Here is a 14748-nt window from a genome sequence, read left to right as displayed (position 1 = left end):
ACCGATTATGGGACAACCTATGAAAAGCTGAGCGATAAGGTGGGGTTGAAGACAATTTTGAGCTATCTCTATGTGTGTCCAACCAACAAGCGTAAGGTAATATATGACTATATAGCTTGCTACTGATTCTTGCTGTGACTCTGTCTTGCTTTGGCTAACCACAATGGCTACCTAAAACTCCATTAAAGGAAAGCAAGGATAAGATATGCAAAAATAAGTGAATGAGTGTTAAGGTAACTGCCATCTCATGATTTTCTAACCATCAGCTGTGCACATAGAGGACGAGGCCCATTATTGCAGCTTAAGAAACCAACTTCAGGGATGAGTATTGTCAAGTGGAGGCTGCTGACTGCCCAGCTGCCAGTCTCAAGACATCAGAAAGGCTTAAGGAGTCAAATGAAAGACGAGCTTTGAACACACACTAATATTTTCCCTTGACTTATAATACATAGATTGGCTAGAGTTTCTGGGAAGGCATGATCCCATAACAGTCAGGGAATTGTAGGAGTTTAATATCTCAAGTTTGTTCAGGCTGTATCCTAGTGTTGGGGTGGGGACCTCATGTGACAGAGATGAAATCCACAAAATAGGTGGCTTTAATCTATTCACAGATCTTAACTGGGAACTGCATTAGAATTCATTCTTCTTATTTAAGATGATACAACTGAGGTTCAGGGAAAAGAAACACCTTTCTTTCATTTGAGGGTTACAGGCGGCAACAACCAACTATACAGTCCATGCTTACTCCCTGGTAATTGCAAGTTTTCTGTTGTGTAAGTTCTCTTTGTGTTTTCCTACTACGTGGGATGATTTTCTCTTCAGAAAGCTTTGTTCTCAGGAGAGAAAATCTTTGACTGTAGGTGACAAATGTCTCAAAAGTAGAGAAGTGTTATAACAACATATTTGTTTTATAAATTTGTATCATTTCGTTCTGAAGCCTGTCATGTAAAGCTGAAGCATCACAGCCTTAGGTGAACAAATAGTATCTACCAAGAAGCAGCAAATGCTGCCCATGATTGGTTCCTAAACCATGTCTTGTTACCCTGACAACACTGTAGCTAGGCTCTCATCTCAGAACTGCCATTGGATGCTGCTAGTAGGCTCAGCATTTCCTGTCCTCTAGTCTGCCATTCTCAACTTGAACATAACATCAAACGCACTAGGGATTCAAAGGTAACATCCTGGTTCCACCCTGATCTCAATCAGGGCTCAAATGTCTCATGAAACTACTCACATACATCTGACATGTATATAATATTCCAAGCACCAGTGTAAAGTTACCGTCCCTTCTGGCTCCAGTCACTTCAGGTTCTTTATGTGTGACTTTGTAGACCAGCATAGACTCTGCATTTAGGTGGCTTGTGTGAAGACCCACCTAAGCTCAGCACTGAACAGATAACAATGATATCACTTCATTTACCCATGAAATGTCCTCAAACTTAAAGCAGGGATAATGATAGCACTTGCCTTGTGATGACCGTTGTAAGGCATGTATGAAATTAGACATTCAACTACACAGAACAGGCTCAATCAATTTTAAATGTTATTTTCCTTTCTTACCACCCTGTTCCTCATGCCTCATAAAATTATACGGAGTAAGAGTAGTGATTATCCCTTATACTTTTGAGTGTCCAGGGGAACATTCTGTGATAATCAGAATTTTCTTCTAAGCTGTGTAGTTCTTTAGACACTACCAACCCATGTGGCTGGTGAATATTTTAAATGTGGCTAACATAACTGAGGAACTGAATTTTAAACTTCAATTAACTCTAAATAACTTATATTTTCATACCTGCATTTGGCTGGGGATCGCAGTATCGGACAGCATAGCTCAGTATGAGAACTATGCCCTCAGCATCACTTATTGGTTATTTACTTGGCCATCATCAATAATTTCATCTAAACTATTTTGATCTGCTGGATACAGCCTTGGAATGTAGAGCTGAACTTCTAGCCTTCGGTTTCATAATGAGATTTAGTTGTTGTTGGGCTTTAAATTGATTCTTATCTCCTGTATTGATTTTAGTTCTAGTTCACATTTGGAGTAAATTTAATTTAATAATCAATAAACTGTATGTGAGGCAATGAAGTTTCAAGTGACATAAAAGGAGAAATAAGGGCAGTGGGACAGCTCAGCAGACAAGGTGCTGGCTGTCGAGCCTGACAACTGGAACTCTTGGGCTGGAAGAGATTAGTAGGTTGTCCTTGGCACTCTACACTAGCAGTATTCCATGACTACGACAACTAAACAGAAGAAATGCCAGCAGCCCAAACTCCAAGACCCCACACCATAGTGGTAAAGGCAATGTGATGGCTGATTGAAAGCACCTTGCACTAAGAATCAGAAATCACTGTCCCTGCCTTGAATCTATTTTCACCTGTCTGTTGATTTGGGCAAATCATTTTTATTTGTAACATGTTAGAGGAAAGGTGGGAATTTATAGCTGAAAGGGCCCTTAGAACTCATCTTTTCCAGTGATAGTTTCTGCTTTTTTGATGCTATTTGAAATGAACATGATTTTTAAGATTACTATGCCGAATATTGATTGCAGCAATTTCTGTAGCTGATGGATGCATGGTGAAGGATCCCCAAACCAATACTGTTTCTAAGAGCCAGATTTTAAGAGTGTAGCTTTCAGGCCCAGATGGGTGACTGGAGACAGGAAAAAGGCTGAAAGGGAAACACAAAGGACTACCCAAAAGGCTACTATGAAGTCCGTTCTGTTAAATGCATTCACACTCATGGGGCACACAGTTAACCTGTACTGACCACTTATTTCATACTAAAATTTTGTACAAACATTTAGATGTTCTGAACTGACCCTTGTAAAAACATAATTCCAGAAGAAAGGAAGTCACTGTCCAGACCTGTGAGGGAACAGCTTCTCCAAGATTGATGCTTCCAGATCCCAAGCTGGCCCTGTGATGTTTGAATCACAGTCTTCCTGAGTGAACCTAAGCTCAGGCTTATTTCCTTCTGCAGGTAGATGGAACCTTCAGGTCCGCTGAGGTTCGAGCAGACTTAGGACATATTAGAAGATGGTAAATGTTTGTTTGTTTGTTTGTTTGTTTTAACAGTGGTTCAAAAATTGATACAGTTGGCATCGCAATGTACTTCTGTACAGTTTTTCTGCTTTTGAAGAAAATTTATCACCACGAAACATATTGAATATATTTGAATGAAAGAGATAGTACCTGTGCAACACCTTAAAATGTAAATATATTCTCTTCAAAATAAAAGGTTGGTGTAAGTGAGGAGGAGGGGGAGGAGGAAGAGACACGGGATATCACCAGGCTTTACTAATTACACAGGACAGAGACTCTCCAGCCTACTTCAGTTAAGGAATTTTGAAATTCTCCAGTGAAAGGAGAAGCCCATAAAGGATGCTATTGAGTCTTTCAGCTCTCCAGCATGCTATCTGACAAGTTATCTTCTTGGGTACCAGATTTCCCCTTCTGTGTTTGCATCAGTGGGAACAACTGAAATAAACCAAACAACAAGCGCGTAACCATCCGTGTTCCCAGAAACCTGTTGCCTTCACATTCTTGTGCTATTTTCAGCTGTTTGTGAGGACAAGAGCAGTTCTAAATTGTCACGTCTCAAACAGTGGACACCAAGCCTGCTTCTCAGGCAGCTTGTTAAAAACGTCACTGGGATCAGAGTAAATCATACCCTTATTTATACTCGAAACTGATAATACAACACTGCCTGTTTCACTGTTTAGTTTGAGTAAAACCACAATAGAATTTCTTAGACCTCTCTGGTACCATAAAAATTGTCATTGCATCATATGTTAGACTAGGATATCTTGACTAAGAGACACAGAAGCGCTGCCCTTAAGTATAATGTTGGCTCATTCACACTTTCTTGTAGAAAGAGTCCGGCACCTACTTTCTGATATATGACCTAGTCTCAAAAGATCAAGGCTTTGTGGACTCAAGTGCCAGCAGAGAGCGTGGGTAGTTATCTGTCTCCATGTCTCTACAGGAGAACAGTTCTGTAAGTCCAAGTCAAGGCAATTCCCTTGGCTTGTTTGTGTTGGCAAAGGTTTCTAGGTTACAGTCAGCTAAAGAAAGGATAATTTAATTCATCCCTGGAAGGAGTACCTGGGATCCAGAGGGTGATGGAGAGAGCCAGTATTCATGAATAAAAGGAAATGCAAAAGCAACATTGTAATCTCAGCCCCACTCTTCAATTCTCTCCCAAGTCTATTTGTATTCTGAGTAAGAAGAAAAAGTCTTTTTACTCCGCTTGATTTGTCAGCGACACTTGTCTTCCTGTTCCCAGCCAGCTTGTGCTGCCCTCCCTTCAAAGGTGTGTATAACATCCCCAGAGATTAAAGCCACAAAACCACATGGAAGTGAAAAGGGGGAAAAATCGAGGTAATTTTATCTTGCTACAGTCAGTTCATTTACTTGCTATAATTTTGTGATCTCTGCACAGTGTTCTTTTCAGAGTTAAAAAAAAAAAAAGCCAAGACAGTGTTAGATTTTTATTTCTTGTGTCGCTTTTGCATCCCTACTCTGCTTTTCTGTTATCGCGTCTTAATTAATACTATGCCCGCTGAGAAGTCCTCGAAGGCTTTCACCCTATAAATAGGACCCTTGTTCTCCAGAACACATTGATCATCCTCGCTAGTCCCATGGTACCTGCCAACATTAAACACTGTTTTCATTTTCTCCAGATGTTTGAGTTTTAATCACCATGCTGTATGTGACACTTTCTAAATCAGTGTTTGATGATTGACTCTCCAAGTCTCTTTTACCCTCTGGGCCTGCTTAATTATGCATGTCCTTTGTTCAGATGGCCTACATGCCATGTGTGTGACTTGAAGATCAGGAAAGATGTCAGATTAGTAAAATCCGCAAACTTATGGCTGAAGATATCAGTTTGAACCAGATCTTAAAAGAAAAAAGACTTCCAATAGATTCCCCTCATTTTATAAATACAAAGCTGGAACCCCTAATAGTTTAGTGACTTGCATGCATCAGGCAAAAGAACAGTAAAGATTGTGTGCTCGAGAAAGAAACTGTTAAATGTCCCTTAGTCTGTGTGATAGCCTGCGCAGGACAGTCTGTGCTGACCAATGTCTCAGAACATGAGACCCCAAGTGAGGTAAATAGCTCTGATCAGCTTCCCACTCTTCAACATGGTGACAAAACTTTTGATGTATATACAGCAGGTGCTCAGCACATGGCTAAGATCACATCTTGAACTTTGGTTAAGTCTTGGATTCCTGTTGGCATAGGCAGTGCCTTGAAGACAGACTTAACTAATTTTCTCTTTCAAGTGAATAAACAAGAACAGCAGAGAATCCTCATGGGTTTTAGTCATTTCTAGGCCATGATGGATAATTGTATCTTTTCTAATGAAGAAGAACATGATTAATCTTTAAAATAGCAGGACGTTGTATGGCGCTCACTTCACATTATCTGGAGAGGCCGAGAGGAACTGGAGCATTGTATAATGCATCAAAGAGCGTGTGTGACACTTCCCCTGGTGGGCATGCGGCACTTGCTCACTCTTCCCTAACTCTTTTATCTGCCTCCCTGTATACAAGCTCCTCCATTCTCCTCTAATCTTCTAAAAAGGCTATGCATTTCATTCATAAAGAAGTGCTGTGCAAGAACTCAGAGCAGAATGGAAGTGGTATTTTCAAAACTTCAATGAAAGTGATTTTATTTTAGTGAGTAAGTGCTTGCTAGCTTACACCTAACCTGAGCTACAATAGCTGAAGGCACAAACCATCTCTTTTGATTCGTCCTGGTTATATCTGAAGTTTATACTGTTCTGATCCATTGAACATTGTCCAGTTCTTTCTTGAGAACTAAAATTACAAAATAAAAATGGATGCTGTGTGTGTGTGTGTGTGTGTGTGTGTGTGTGTGTGGTCTTTTTTTTCCTCCTGCAGTGATTTTCCAAAAGTTATTCATGGCTTGAGTTTTAAATGAGCTGCATTACAAATGCAGGTCATTCTTTTTGAAACCGGGACAGGGTGCCAGGAGCCTCAGGCCCTAGGGTACTCCTGGGCTCTTCAGAGCATAGATAGAAAGAAACACTCACACGTATATGTGCATGCTTGTACACACACACACACACACACACACACACACACAATTGATCTTGGATACTCCAATCTTTGGGTATCCTCAACAGCCACTAGTTTGTTTAAATTAATGTATCTAACAAGGACATTTGCTCAACCATGTTCATAGCAGCTTTATTCGTAATAGTCAGAATCTGGAAACAACCCAGATGTCCCTCGACGGAGGAATGGTACAGAGATTATTGTACATTTACACAATGGAATACTACTCAGCAATTAAAAACAAGGAAATCATGAAATTTGCAGGCAAATGGTGGGATCTAGAAAAGATCATCCTGAGTGAGGTATCCCAGAAGCAGAAAGACACACATGTTATATACTCACTTATAAGTGGATATCAGATATATAATATAGGATAAACATACTAAAATCTGTACACCTAAAGAAGCTAAACAAGAAGGAGGTTCTGGGGTAAGCTGATCAATCCTTAGTTAAAAAGACAAATGGGATGGACATTGGAAGTAGGAGAAAACAAGAAACAGGACAGGAGCCAACCATAGAGGGCCTCTGAAAGACTCTACCTAGCAGTGTATCAAAGCAAATACTGAGACTCATAACCAAACCTTGGGCAGAGTGCAAGGAATCTTATGAAAGAAGGGGAAGATGGTAAGACCTGGACAGGATAGGCTCCACAAGGAGAGAAAAAGAATAAAAAAGAAAAGAAAAAAATCTGGGCCCAGGGGTCTTTTCTGAGACTGATTCTCCAACCAAGGACCATGTGTGGAGATACCCTAGAATCCCTGCTCAGATGTAGCCCATGGCAGATCAGTATCCAAGTGGGTTTCCTAGTAAGGGGAACAGGGACTGTCTCTGACATGATCTCAGTGGCTGGCTCTTTGATCACCCCTCCCCTGAGGGGGGAGGAGTCTTGCCAGGCCACAGAGGAGTACAATGCAGCCAGTCCTGATGAAACCTGATAAGCTAGAGTCAGATGGAAGAGGTGGAGGTCCTCCCCTATCAGTGGACTTGTAGAGGGGCAGGGAGGAGATGAGAGAGGGAGGGTGGGATTGGGAGGGAATGAGGGAGGAGGCTACAGCTGGGATACAAAGTGAATAAACTGTAATTAGTATAAAAATTTATTTAAAAAACCATAAAAGGAAATGAGGACAGGAAAAAAATTAAAACACCTATGTTGACATTCATAAATAAATGTTTATAGAACATTCTTTTAAATTTTGGCATGGTATATTATGTATCAAGTACCTACTTGATGTTTTTTCAATATTTAGTGGTGTGTTTCTAAAACTGTTAGCTAAGTGTTTTTATAAATATAAAATATATGTTAAGGTTTTCTAGTTTCATTTGTTTGCTTGACAAATATTACAACCAAAAGAAATTTAATGGAGGGAAGGGTTTACTTAAGCTTCCGGTTAGAGTGTATTACTGAAGAATGTCCATTCAGGGCTAGAACTCAAGGCAGGAGGCTGAAGGCACAATGCATTCTAAACATAAGCAGGAACTTCAAGCAGAAACCGTGAAACAATATTACTTAGTCGCTCACTGGAAAACTTGGCTAGATTTATTATACATCCCAGCACCACAAGTGTGGGGAATGGTGCCACTCGGTGGGCCCTCTGAGCAGCTGACAATCAAGATGGTTGTCTAGTGGCGTAAGCACATGTCTGATATGGACAATCCCTCAACAGACATTGTCTTCTCAAATAACACTAGACCATGACACATTGACAGTTAAATTTACCTGGAATAGCTGGTTTAAGAATGAATTGTGACCCTGGGTTATAAAAACCTACTTCCTTCTTTTTCTTTCTTCGCCCCTTATCTAATTATCCAAAGTTCATAGAATTGATCATATAACCTTACATGTCATAGTGTTACTTCATGCACCATTAAAAATACTGCTTAGCACAGGTGAGAGCTCCTTTCGTAATTAGCATCCCCTCTTTGTTATTCCTCAATTATAAGAATGTCTGTCACATTTAATTCATGCCTATTACATTAAAAAACAATGATGACTCAGTAATTCAAAACACTAAGTTTTTGTGTATACGGATTGTGTTTATAATAGTTGAGGTTTTACAGACAGTATTTTAGTACCTACATTTGTTCTTGAAAAATATCCAAGTAGCCAAATAGATAAATAATTATGAAGGAGAAATCAACACACAGAATGATCTTTTCTAAGTTTAGATAATCTTTACACAAAGCAAAAGATAATATTTTTGTTTTATTCACTTTTTACAAATGATGTTATTAAAAATAGTGTAACAGAAATAAGCCTTCTGAAAACTTTCTGAAATAAGATTTTCCTAGAAACTTTGGTGTTTATATTGCTGGCTGGCCCTTCGAAGGTAGCTAGCACAAGTTGTCATCTGTAAAAGATTTTGATCATTTTTCTGTCTATAACCAACTCTTTCTCTCTCCCTCTGTGTGTGTGTGTGAAGCAGATCTTACCTACTTCTCTATTTTGCCTTTTTTTTTTTTTAGTTTTGCCTCATCATCCACCTATATTAGAGCTCTTGTTTTCTGTAGTCTGGCTGTCCTGCTGTTAAAAGCCCGTCCATTACCCTTTTATGAAGGTCAGATGCATTATTTCAGGTTGGGCCTGTTATGCTCTGCTGTAGAAAATGGTCAGAGTTCCTTTCAACATTCTGATATGTTTGCTTCTTACATACTCCCTGTGGCTTCTCAGGGGTTTCCATCATCTGGTATTTGACATACTATATCTGGAATATTTGTTTCTAGTGAGTAGCCTGGACTGCTCTCATGATGGATAGAAATGAAAGCCTAACACTGCAGGAAATCTGCCATATTTACCCAGGTGGGCATGCCTCCCTCTAATGGATGAAAGCTGCCCCAAGCATTGTCATGGTGCTGTCATTCAAACAGGGGAAACTTTTATGAAACCAGTTCCTCTGCCCTGGAGAAATTAAGAGACTACCTACAGCCTCAGGGGCTAAATGGATTTTCTATTGAAACATTTTGTTGCTGCTGTTGACCTGTCCTTTCTCTTGAGGAAGTCTTCCTTTGAAAGTTTGTCTCACTGTTCCTCCAGCCATGCTTTTCCCTGACTACATGGCTCCTGACCTCTAATGTGTATTTCATCTCCTAATATTTCAGCTGTCTAATATAAATTTGGCAGAATGAAAGGACTATATAGTTTGCAGGATAAGACAACAGACTTAGGTGCTCAGAGGTAAAATGCCTTCAGGGGAGGTTATACAATGCACTAGTTAGGAGATATTGTCTACTTTGATTGTTTATGGCTACGTTTATTTTGAAGTGGGAGTAGACTACTATACATTGCCATGATTGGCAGCATTTGCCACTAGAGCATGCTTGTAGTGAGGACAATGTGGATGAATCTGAAAAAATAAAGAGTGGGGAAAAGAAAGCATTCTGAGTACACACATCTCTCACAGACAGAGAAGAGTCATGGCCAAGAAGATGTGAATTGGGAAGCCAAGAAGGAACATGGGGCGATTACTGCAAAGGTAACACAATAGCAGTGAGTAAAAATGAACAAGAGGTGGACACAGGACAATGGGAAGAAGAGAAGTAATAAAACAGTAAACATTTTCAGAAGTAGAAGTTAAAGAATCCCTTGAGATCTCTCAGAGAAAGGAGGGCTAATTTAGCAAGAACTTATTAAGGCTTTCAGAGGGAGTACAATTTACCTTTATCTCTCTGTTCTTCCCGAGTGGTTTCCAATAGGTAAATGATGTTGGTGGCTATTTCTGAAATTGATTTACCATGAAGAAAAGCACATTTATGCTTCAAGTGTGGGGCTGTGACAGGCCCAGATCAAGGCCAACCAGTGTTCCCCTAGAGGCAGATTCAAATATTACTGTTGCTTTTACCTACAAACTTCTGTGCTTTGTATGTTGTCTCTTTAAAGGGCACCCCACTGCTCCCCAGCAGCTCCTTGCACACAACTTGCATTTTCTGTGTGTGCCTCCCATCACTGTGGTGCTTTATTTGAAGTTAGCTGTGAATCTCAACTCAGTGCCATTATTATTTGGGGGGTTATGTTTATTTATAATGGAGCATGGGACACTTTCTGACTTTATATTTCAGCTCAGCCCTATCCTAGCTGGTCACTGCTAGACAAGCCTGTATGTGCTGACGGGTTTGCTTTGAGCCTCTCTAATCTATCTATCTATCTATCTATCTATCTATCTATCTATCTATCTATCTATCTATCTATCTATCTATCTATCATTTTCTCACAGCACATGCACTGAAAGATAGTTTTCACCTTCTTTTTCCTTTCTCCTTTGACAAATATTTGTGTCTCTTTGAAAGCTCTGATAGATAGGTAGATGATAGATAGATAGATTTTCACTATAAAGTAAAATACAGCTCTCATGTCAACACCACAAGGCAGATAGAACAAGAGTCAAAACAAGCAGAGTATCCACACACAACCGACATTTGAAACATTTTATTGTTTCTTTATGATTTATTTCAGATTATATGTCATTTGTCAATCAATAGTTAAAACATACCCATTTTTCACCAGCTCCCTTTTAAATAATTAGGATCTAGAAAAGGAACATATGACATAGTTCTTGTTCTTGAAGAGTATACAGACTGGTAAGGAAGACAAATATAGGTCAATTCCAGTGTAAAGCTTGAGCATTATAATAGCTGTGTCCACACGGCACTGTCCATGGGGACTCAAGGAGCTTTCAAAGAGACACAAATATTTGTTAAAGGAGAAAGGAAAAAGAAGGTGAAGACTATCTTTCAGTGCATGGGCTGTGAGAAAATGATGCTCACAGAGCAGGATAGCTTAAAGGGATTTGTAATTTTCAATGTTTATTTTGAGACTTAAAACCTGCTAATTTCCTTTACTATTTCACTATTATGACTAATTGGACCTTCCCAACATATCTTCATGTGCATTTAAATTATAAGTCTAACGTAATAATGAAATTTATTTTTTAATTTTGCAAGCTTTTATACTGTCTTAAATATAAAATCAGGAAATGAGTAATGCTGACACTATTGACATTGAATTAATACATCAAAAAATTATCCTCTTATAGATTTGATGTATTTACCATTTATCTTAAGTAATTGATCAGTTGGAACCATTGATGAGTTTTGAAAATAAAGTATTAAGGACAAAAAATTAATAGACATTTTGTTAAATGCCTAATTCTTTACAGGTTTTTTGAGAGATTAAATGAATGAAGGCATAGGATGTATGAACCTTTTGGGGGTGGTCTTGTGCACTGTGTATTCAGATGCTGATTTTCGCTAAGATCTGGTTTCGGTCCAGTCTGGATGTGGGCATTGTGATTTCTATGAAGAATCTCCTGCATCAATGTTGTATAAAAGATGTTCCCCAATTATCTTTGATTGGTTAATAAAGCAGCTGATTAGAGCCAATTAGCTAGGCAGAGAGGACAGGAGGTAGGACTTCCGTTGCCTGTCAGGGGCTTACAGGGAGGTAGAAGAGGGAGAGAAGAGAAGGCACCATGAGATAGTTAACACAAGGAGTTCCATGAGCCTTGAGAGATAAAGCAGAAGGCCAGGATGAGACTGAGATGTCAAGTAATCGCCACATGGATGGGAGGTAGCCAGACTAGCATATTTGGGTTAGATAGAAGAATATCTGCCCAGTTACAGTGCTTAAAGCTTGTTGAATAAATTTAATAGGTCTCTGTGTCAATTATTTGGGTCCCAAGCGAGGGTGGTGTCACGAGTGCTTAATTATGCTGGAGGACTTTAACTGAGACGCCACAAAGGGTGGCAAGGTATTGATAAAAGCCGACACCAGAATGTTTTTGAATGCTGCTTTAGTCACACAGATATCTAAGAATTGCATAGCACATTATACATCCTATAGGGAATACAACCTGGCCACAGGTACGGGCTTGGACACTTTGCTTTCGGCGTCTGGTGTCTTCTAGCCCCCAGAACTTCGCAGTTCCAGCCAGACCTCAGATGCCTCTTCTGATGACTTGATGGGCCTCAGAGGTTCTCTGGTCCAGCCAGGCCTCAGATGTGAAGGAAGCTGCGGTTGCTCGGGAGCTGCCTTCCAGGGCGGGTCTGATAAGGTGGTCCTTTCAGAACTGGTTTGTTAAGGTGCTCTGGGCTTTTCAAACAGCCTTTTGGGAATTGCCTGGTTAGTGACGGTCTCCAGGCTTACTCACCAAAGAGTCTGGCCTGCCACGCCTGTGTAGCCTGGGGCTGCATTTTCATACATTTTAGGGAAACACTGCTTGTCTTATCGTTCTTTCACACGCATGCACTCACACATCAGCTGCCTTAAGAGCGTTCTTAGTTACTATTACTAGGAATATCTTCTTATCTATCCTTGACACTGCTGTCTTACAAGCTCTCAATGTCTTAGGGGCATTGCCCAGTCACTGTCACCAAAAATGTCTCTTAACTTTGCTCCTGACAGCTTTGCTGTCTTACAGGCTCATTACAGGTGGGAACTAGAAAAGGCCACAACTAACACCATTAATTCAATGCAAACCCTCATTTCCATAACCTTATGTGGTTTACCATCCCATCACAAGAATGTGATTATGTCGTACATGATGGTGGATGCCATGATAAGGGCCCTCAGAATTTAGAGGGGGCTGTCAGCAAGAATTGTTATGAAATCAACATGAGAGGACCTCACTTGGCCACTGAAAAAGATGGGTGTGACATTCTATCTTAGCTAACTTTAATTCCTGACTTGATACAGGCTGGTGTCATCTGTGAAAGCTAATCTCAATTGAAGAATTGCTTGGATCAGATTGGCCTGTTGGCATATCTGTGGGGGATTTTCTTGCTTACTAATTAGTTACTAATCAAGTGATTATTGAAAATATGAAGTGCTCAACAATCATCATAGTGGGCAGTACTATTTCCTGGTCTGGTGGTCCTAGGGTGTATCAAAAAGCTGGTTAAGCTTGAACCAGTGACCAAGCCAGGAAGCAGCTTTCTGCCATTTCTCCTACCCTCTAGTTTCTGCTACATTCTTCCCTAAGCTCCCTCAGTGATAGGATGTAAAATCTCAAACATGAAATAAGCTCTTTAGTCCCCTGAGTTGATTTGGCTATAATTATCATCAAAGCAACAGGAAAGAAACTAGACCACACATGGTCATTGACAATAGAAAATTTAATTTGGTGAAGCCAACAATTTTGACGGCTAGACCATAGAGATTCTTATGTGAATTCACAGACGGAGGGAGATGCATAGGTAGACTTGAGTATGGGGCATCAAGGATTCAGATCCTATGTTTTTATGTCCTGCAATCTTGATTTTTCAGGATATTTTCCATGTCTTGCTGTTTTCTTAAAAGTCACTCCTTTGGAGGGTCATATTTAGGATTGTGGTTGATTAAGGTTTAGTCTTTGCCAAAGTATTGAACAATGAGGAGGAAGCCTTTGTCAGGGCTGTGAGTACACTTAGAAAATACAAATGATGGATTGAAACACAGCAGTGGGAGAAAGAGTCAAGCATTTGTGGGGGACGAGGAGACTCTGCAGTATGACATTGTCTAATACCTGATCTTCCTTCCCAGTGCTTTCCCAAAAGAGCTGCATTTCCTGAAAATGGTAATAGCTCCTACTTAAGTGCCTGTGTTTTCTCCCTCCATCAGCAAATACACTTCTCACTGGATAGAGCATCTCCTCTTAGGCATTAAGCCCATCCAGCTTAACCAACATAGTTGTACTATTTTAAATCCAAAGCCCAGCAAAAGAACCAAACTTGTTCTGGGGAAAGACATGTTAGAGCTTGGGAAAGAAATTTTCTGGAAGCTGGATACCTTCGCTTGAATTTATATTACATAGCATGTTTTTGTATGCCGACCTTCCTTGCCTTATTAGTGCATTATTTAACCCTAAGATTAGAAGCAGTATTCCACTGCCCAATTCTGCCTTTGTTCCTCGGGCTAACGGCCTCTGTTCTTCCATTTGAAAGTTCACTGCTGACATTTGCACACTCCCACAGAAGACTCAGTCAGTTTTGACCATAGATGCCCATTGTTCTGAGAGAGGAGACCTTCACCCCTAGGCACCAATTAAAACCTATTGCTTCTTGCCCCTGCAATGCTTGGTACTCCATGTAATTCTGGCTCAAAGCCCAGGGAAACTGGTGGGACGCATTCTTCTCAGTCCTGTGTTCACTTTTGTTCCCCAAACAAAAAATGAAGACAGGCATTCGCCTGGAGGAAGAAGGGGCTGGCCACCGAGGCAGTGAACAATGGGTTTCAGTTAAACAGCCCACTCTAATGAAGATCTTTAGGTAAATAAAAGAAATAGGGAAAATTGGGACATTGCTAACAAGTTTCATCTAGATTCAAGCATCACTACTCTCCAGTTACTTGATGATGTGTATCTAGTTGTAGGACCATTTGGAGGAAAGCATGACTGGGAATATTCTATAGAAAGCTGACAAAGATCAAAGTCCCAGAGTGCTGGAATTGAGACACAGATGCTTCTGCTAGTCAGATTTTGTGAGTGTCTGGTACCTGGTAGGATGGTGGACTTGGTAGTAAATTTGAGTTTCTCTCTTTTCATCAGATTTGGGATAAGAACATTTAGAGCTTGAAGTCATCTGTGCAAGATCATGGATGTCATAGTAGGACAAACTGGAAGCTTTAAAATGCTGATCTAAGAATTCCAAATAGGGTGTGTTACCCCTGGTCATCTATCCAGCACTCAGCTCA

The 14748-nt window shown here is 40.1% G+C and overlaps 1 protein-coding gene across 6 annotated transcripts in view; it reads left to right on the top strand.

Annotated features, from left to right (window-relative positions):
* The window catches only part of Sorcs1 (sortilin related VPS10 domain containing receptor 1), a 510611-nt gene that overhangs the window by 280892 nt on the left and 214971 nt on the right, over nt 1-14748 (top strand). For all 6 annotated transcript variants that reach the window (XM_060390928.1, XM_021648752.2, XM_021648751.2 and 3 more), the window contains exon 3: nt 1-96. This exon is cut by the window's left edge and continues 4 nt beyond it. In XM_060390928.1, the coding sequence (XP_060246911.1) occupies nt 1-96 (96 nt within the window). The remainder of the gene's footprint in view (nt 97-14748) is intronic.

This window comes from Meriones unguiculatus, chromosome 1, assembly GCF_030254825.1.
Source record: "Meriones unguiculatus strain TT.TT164.6M chromosome 1, Bangor_MerUng_6.1, whole genome shotgun sequence".
In the NCBI taxonomy this organism is placed as follows: Eukaryota; Metazoa; Chordata; class Mammalia; order Rodentia; family Muridae; genus Meriones; species Meriones unguiculatus.
Note: the sequence above shows the minus strand (reverse complement) of the source record. Positions and strands in the feature narration are given on the sequence as shown.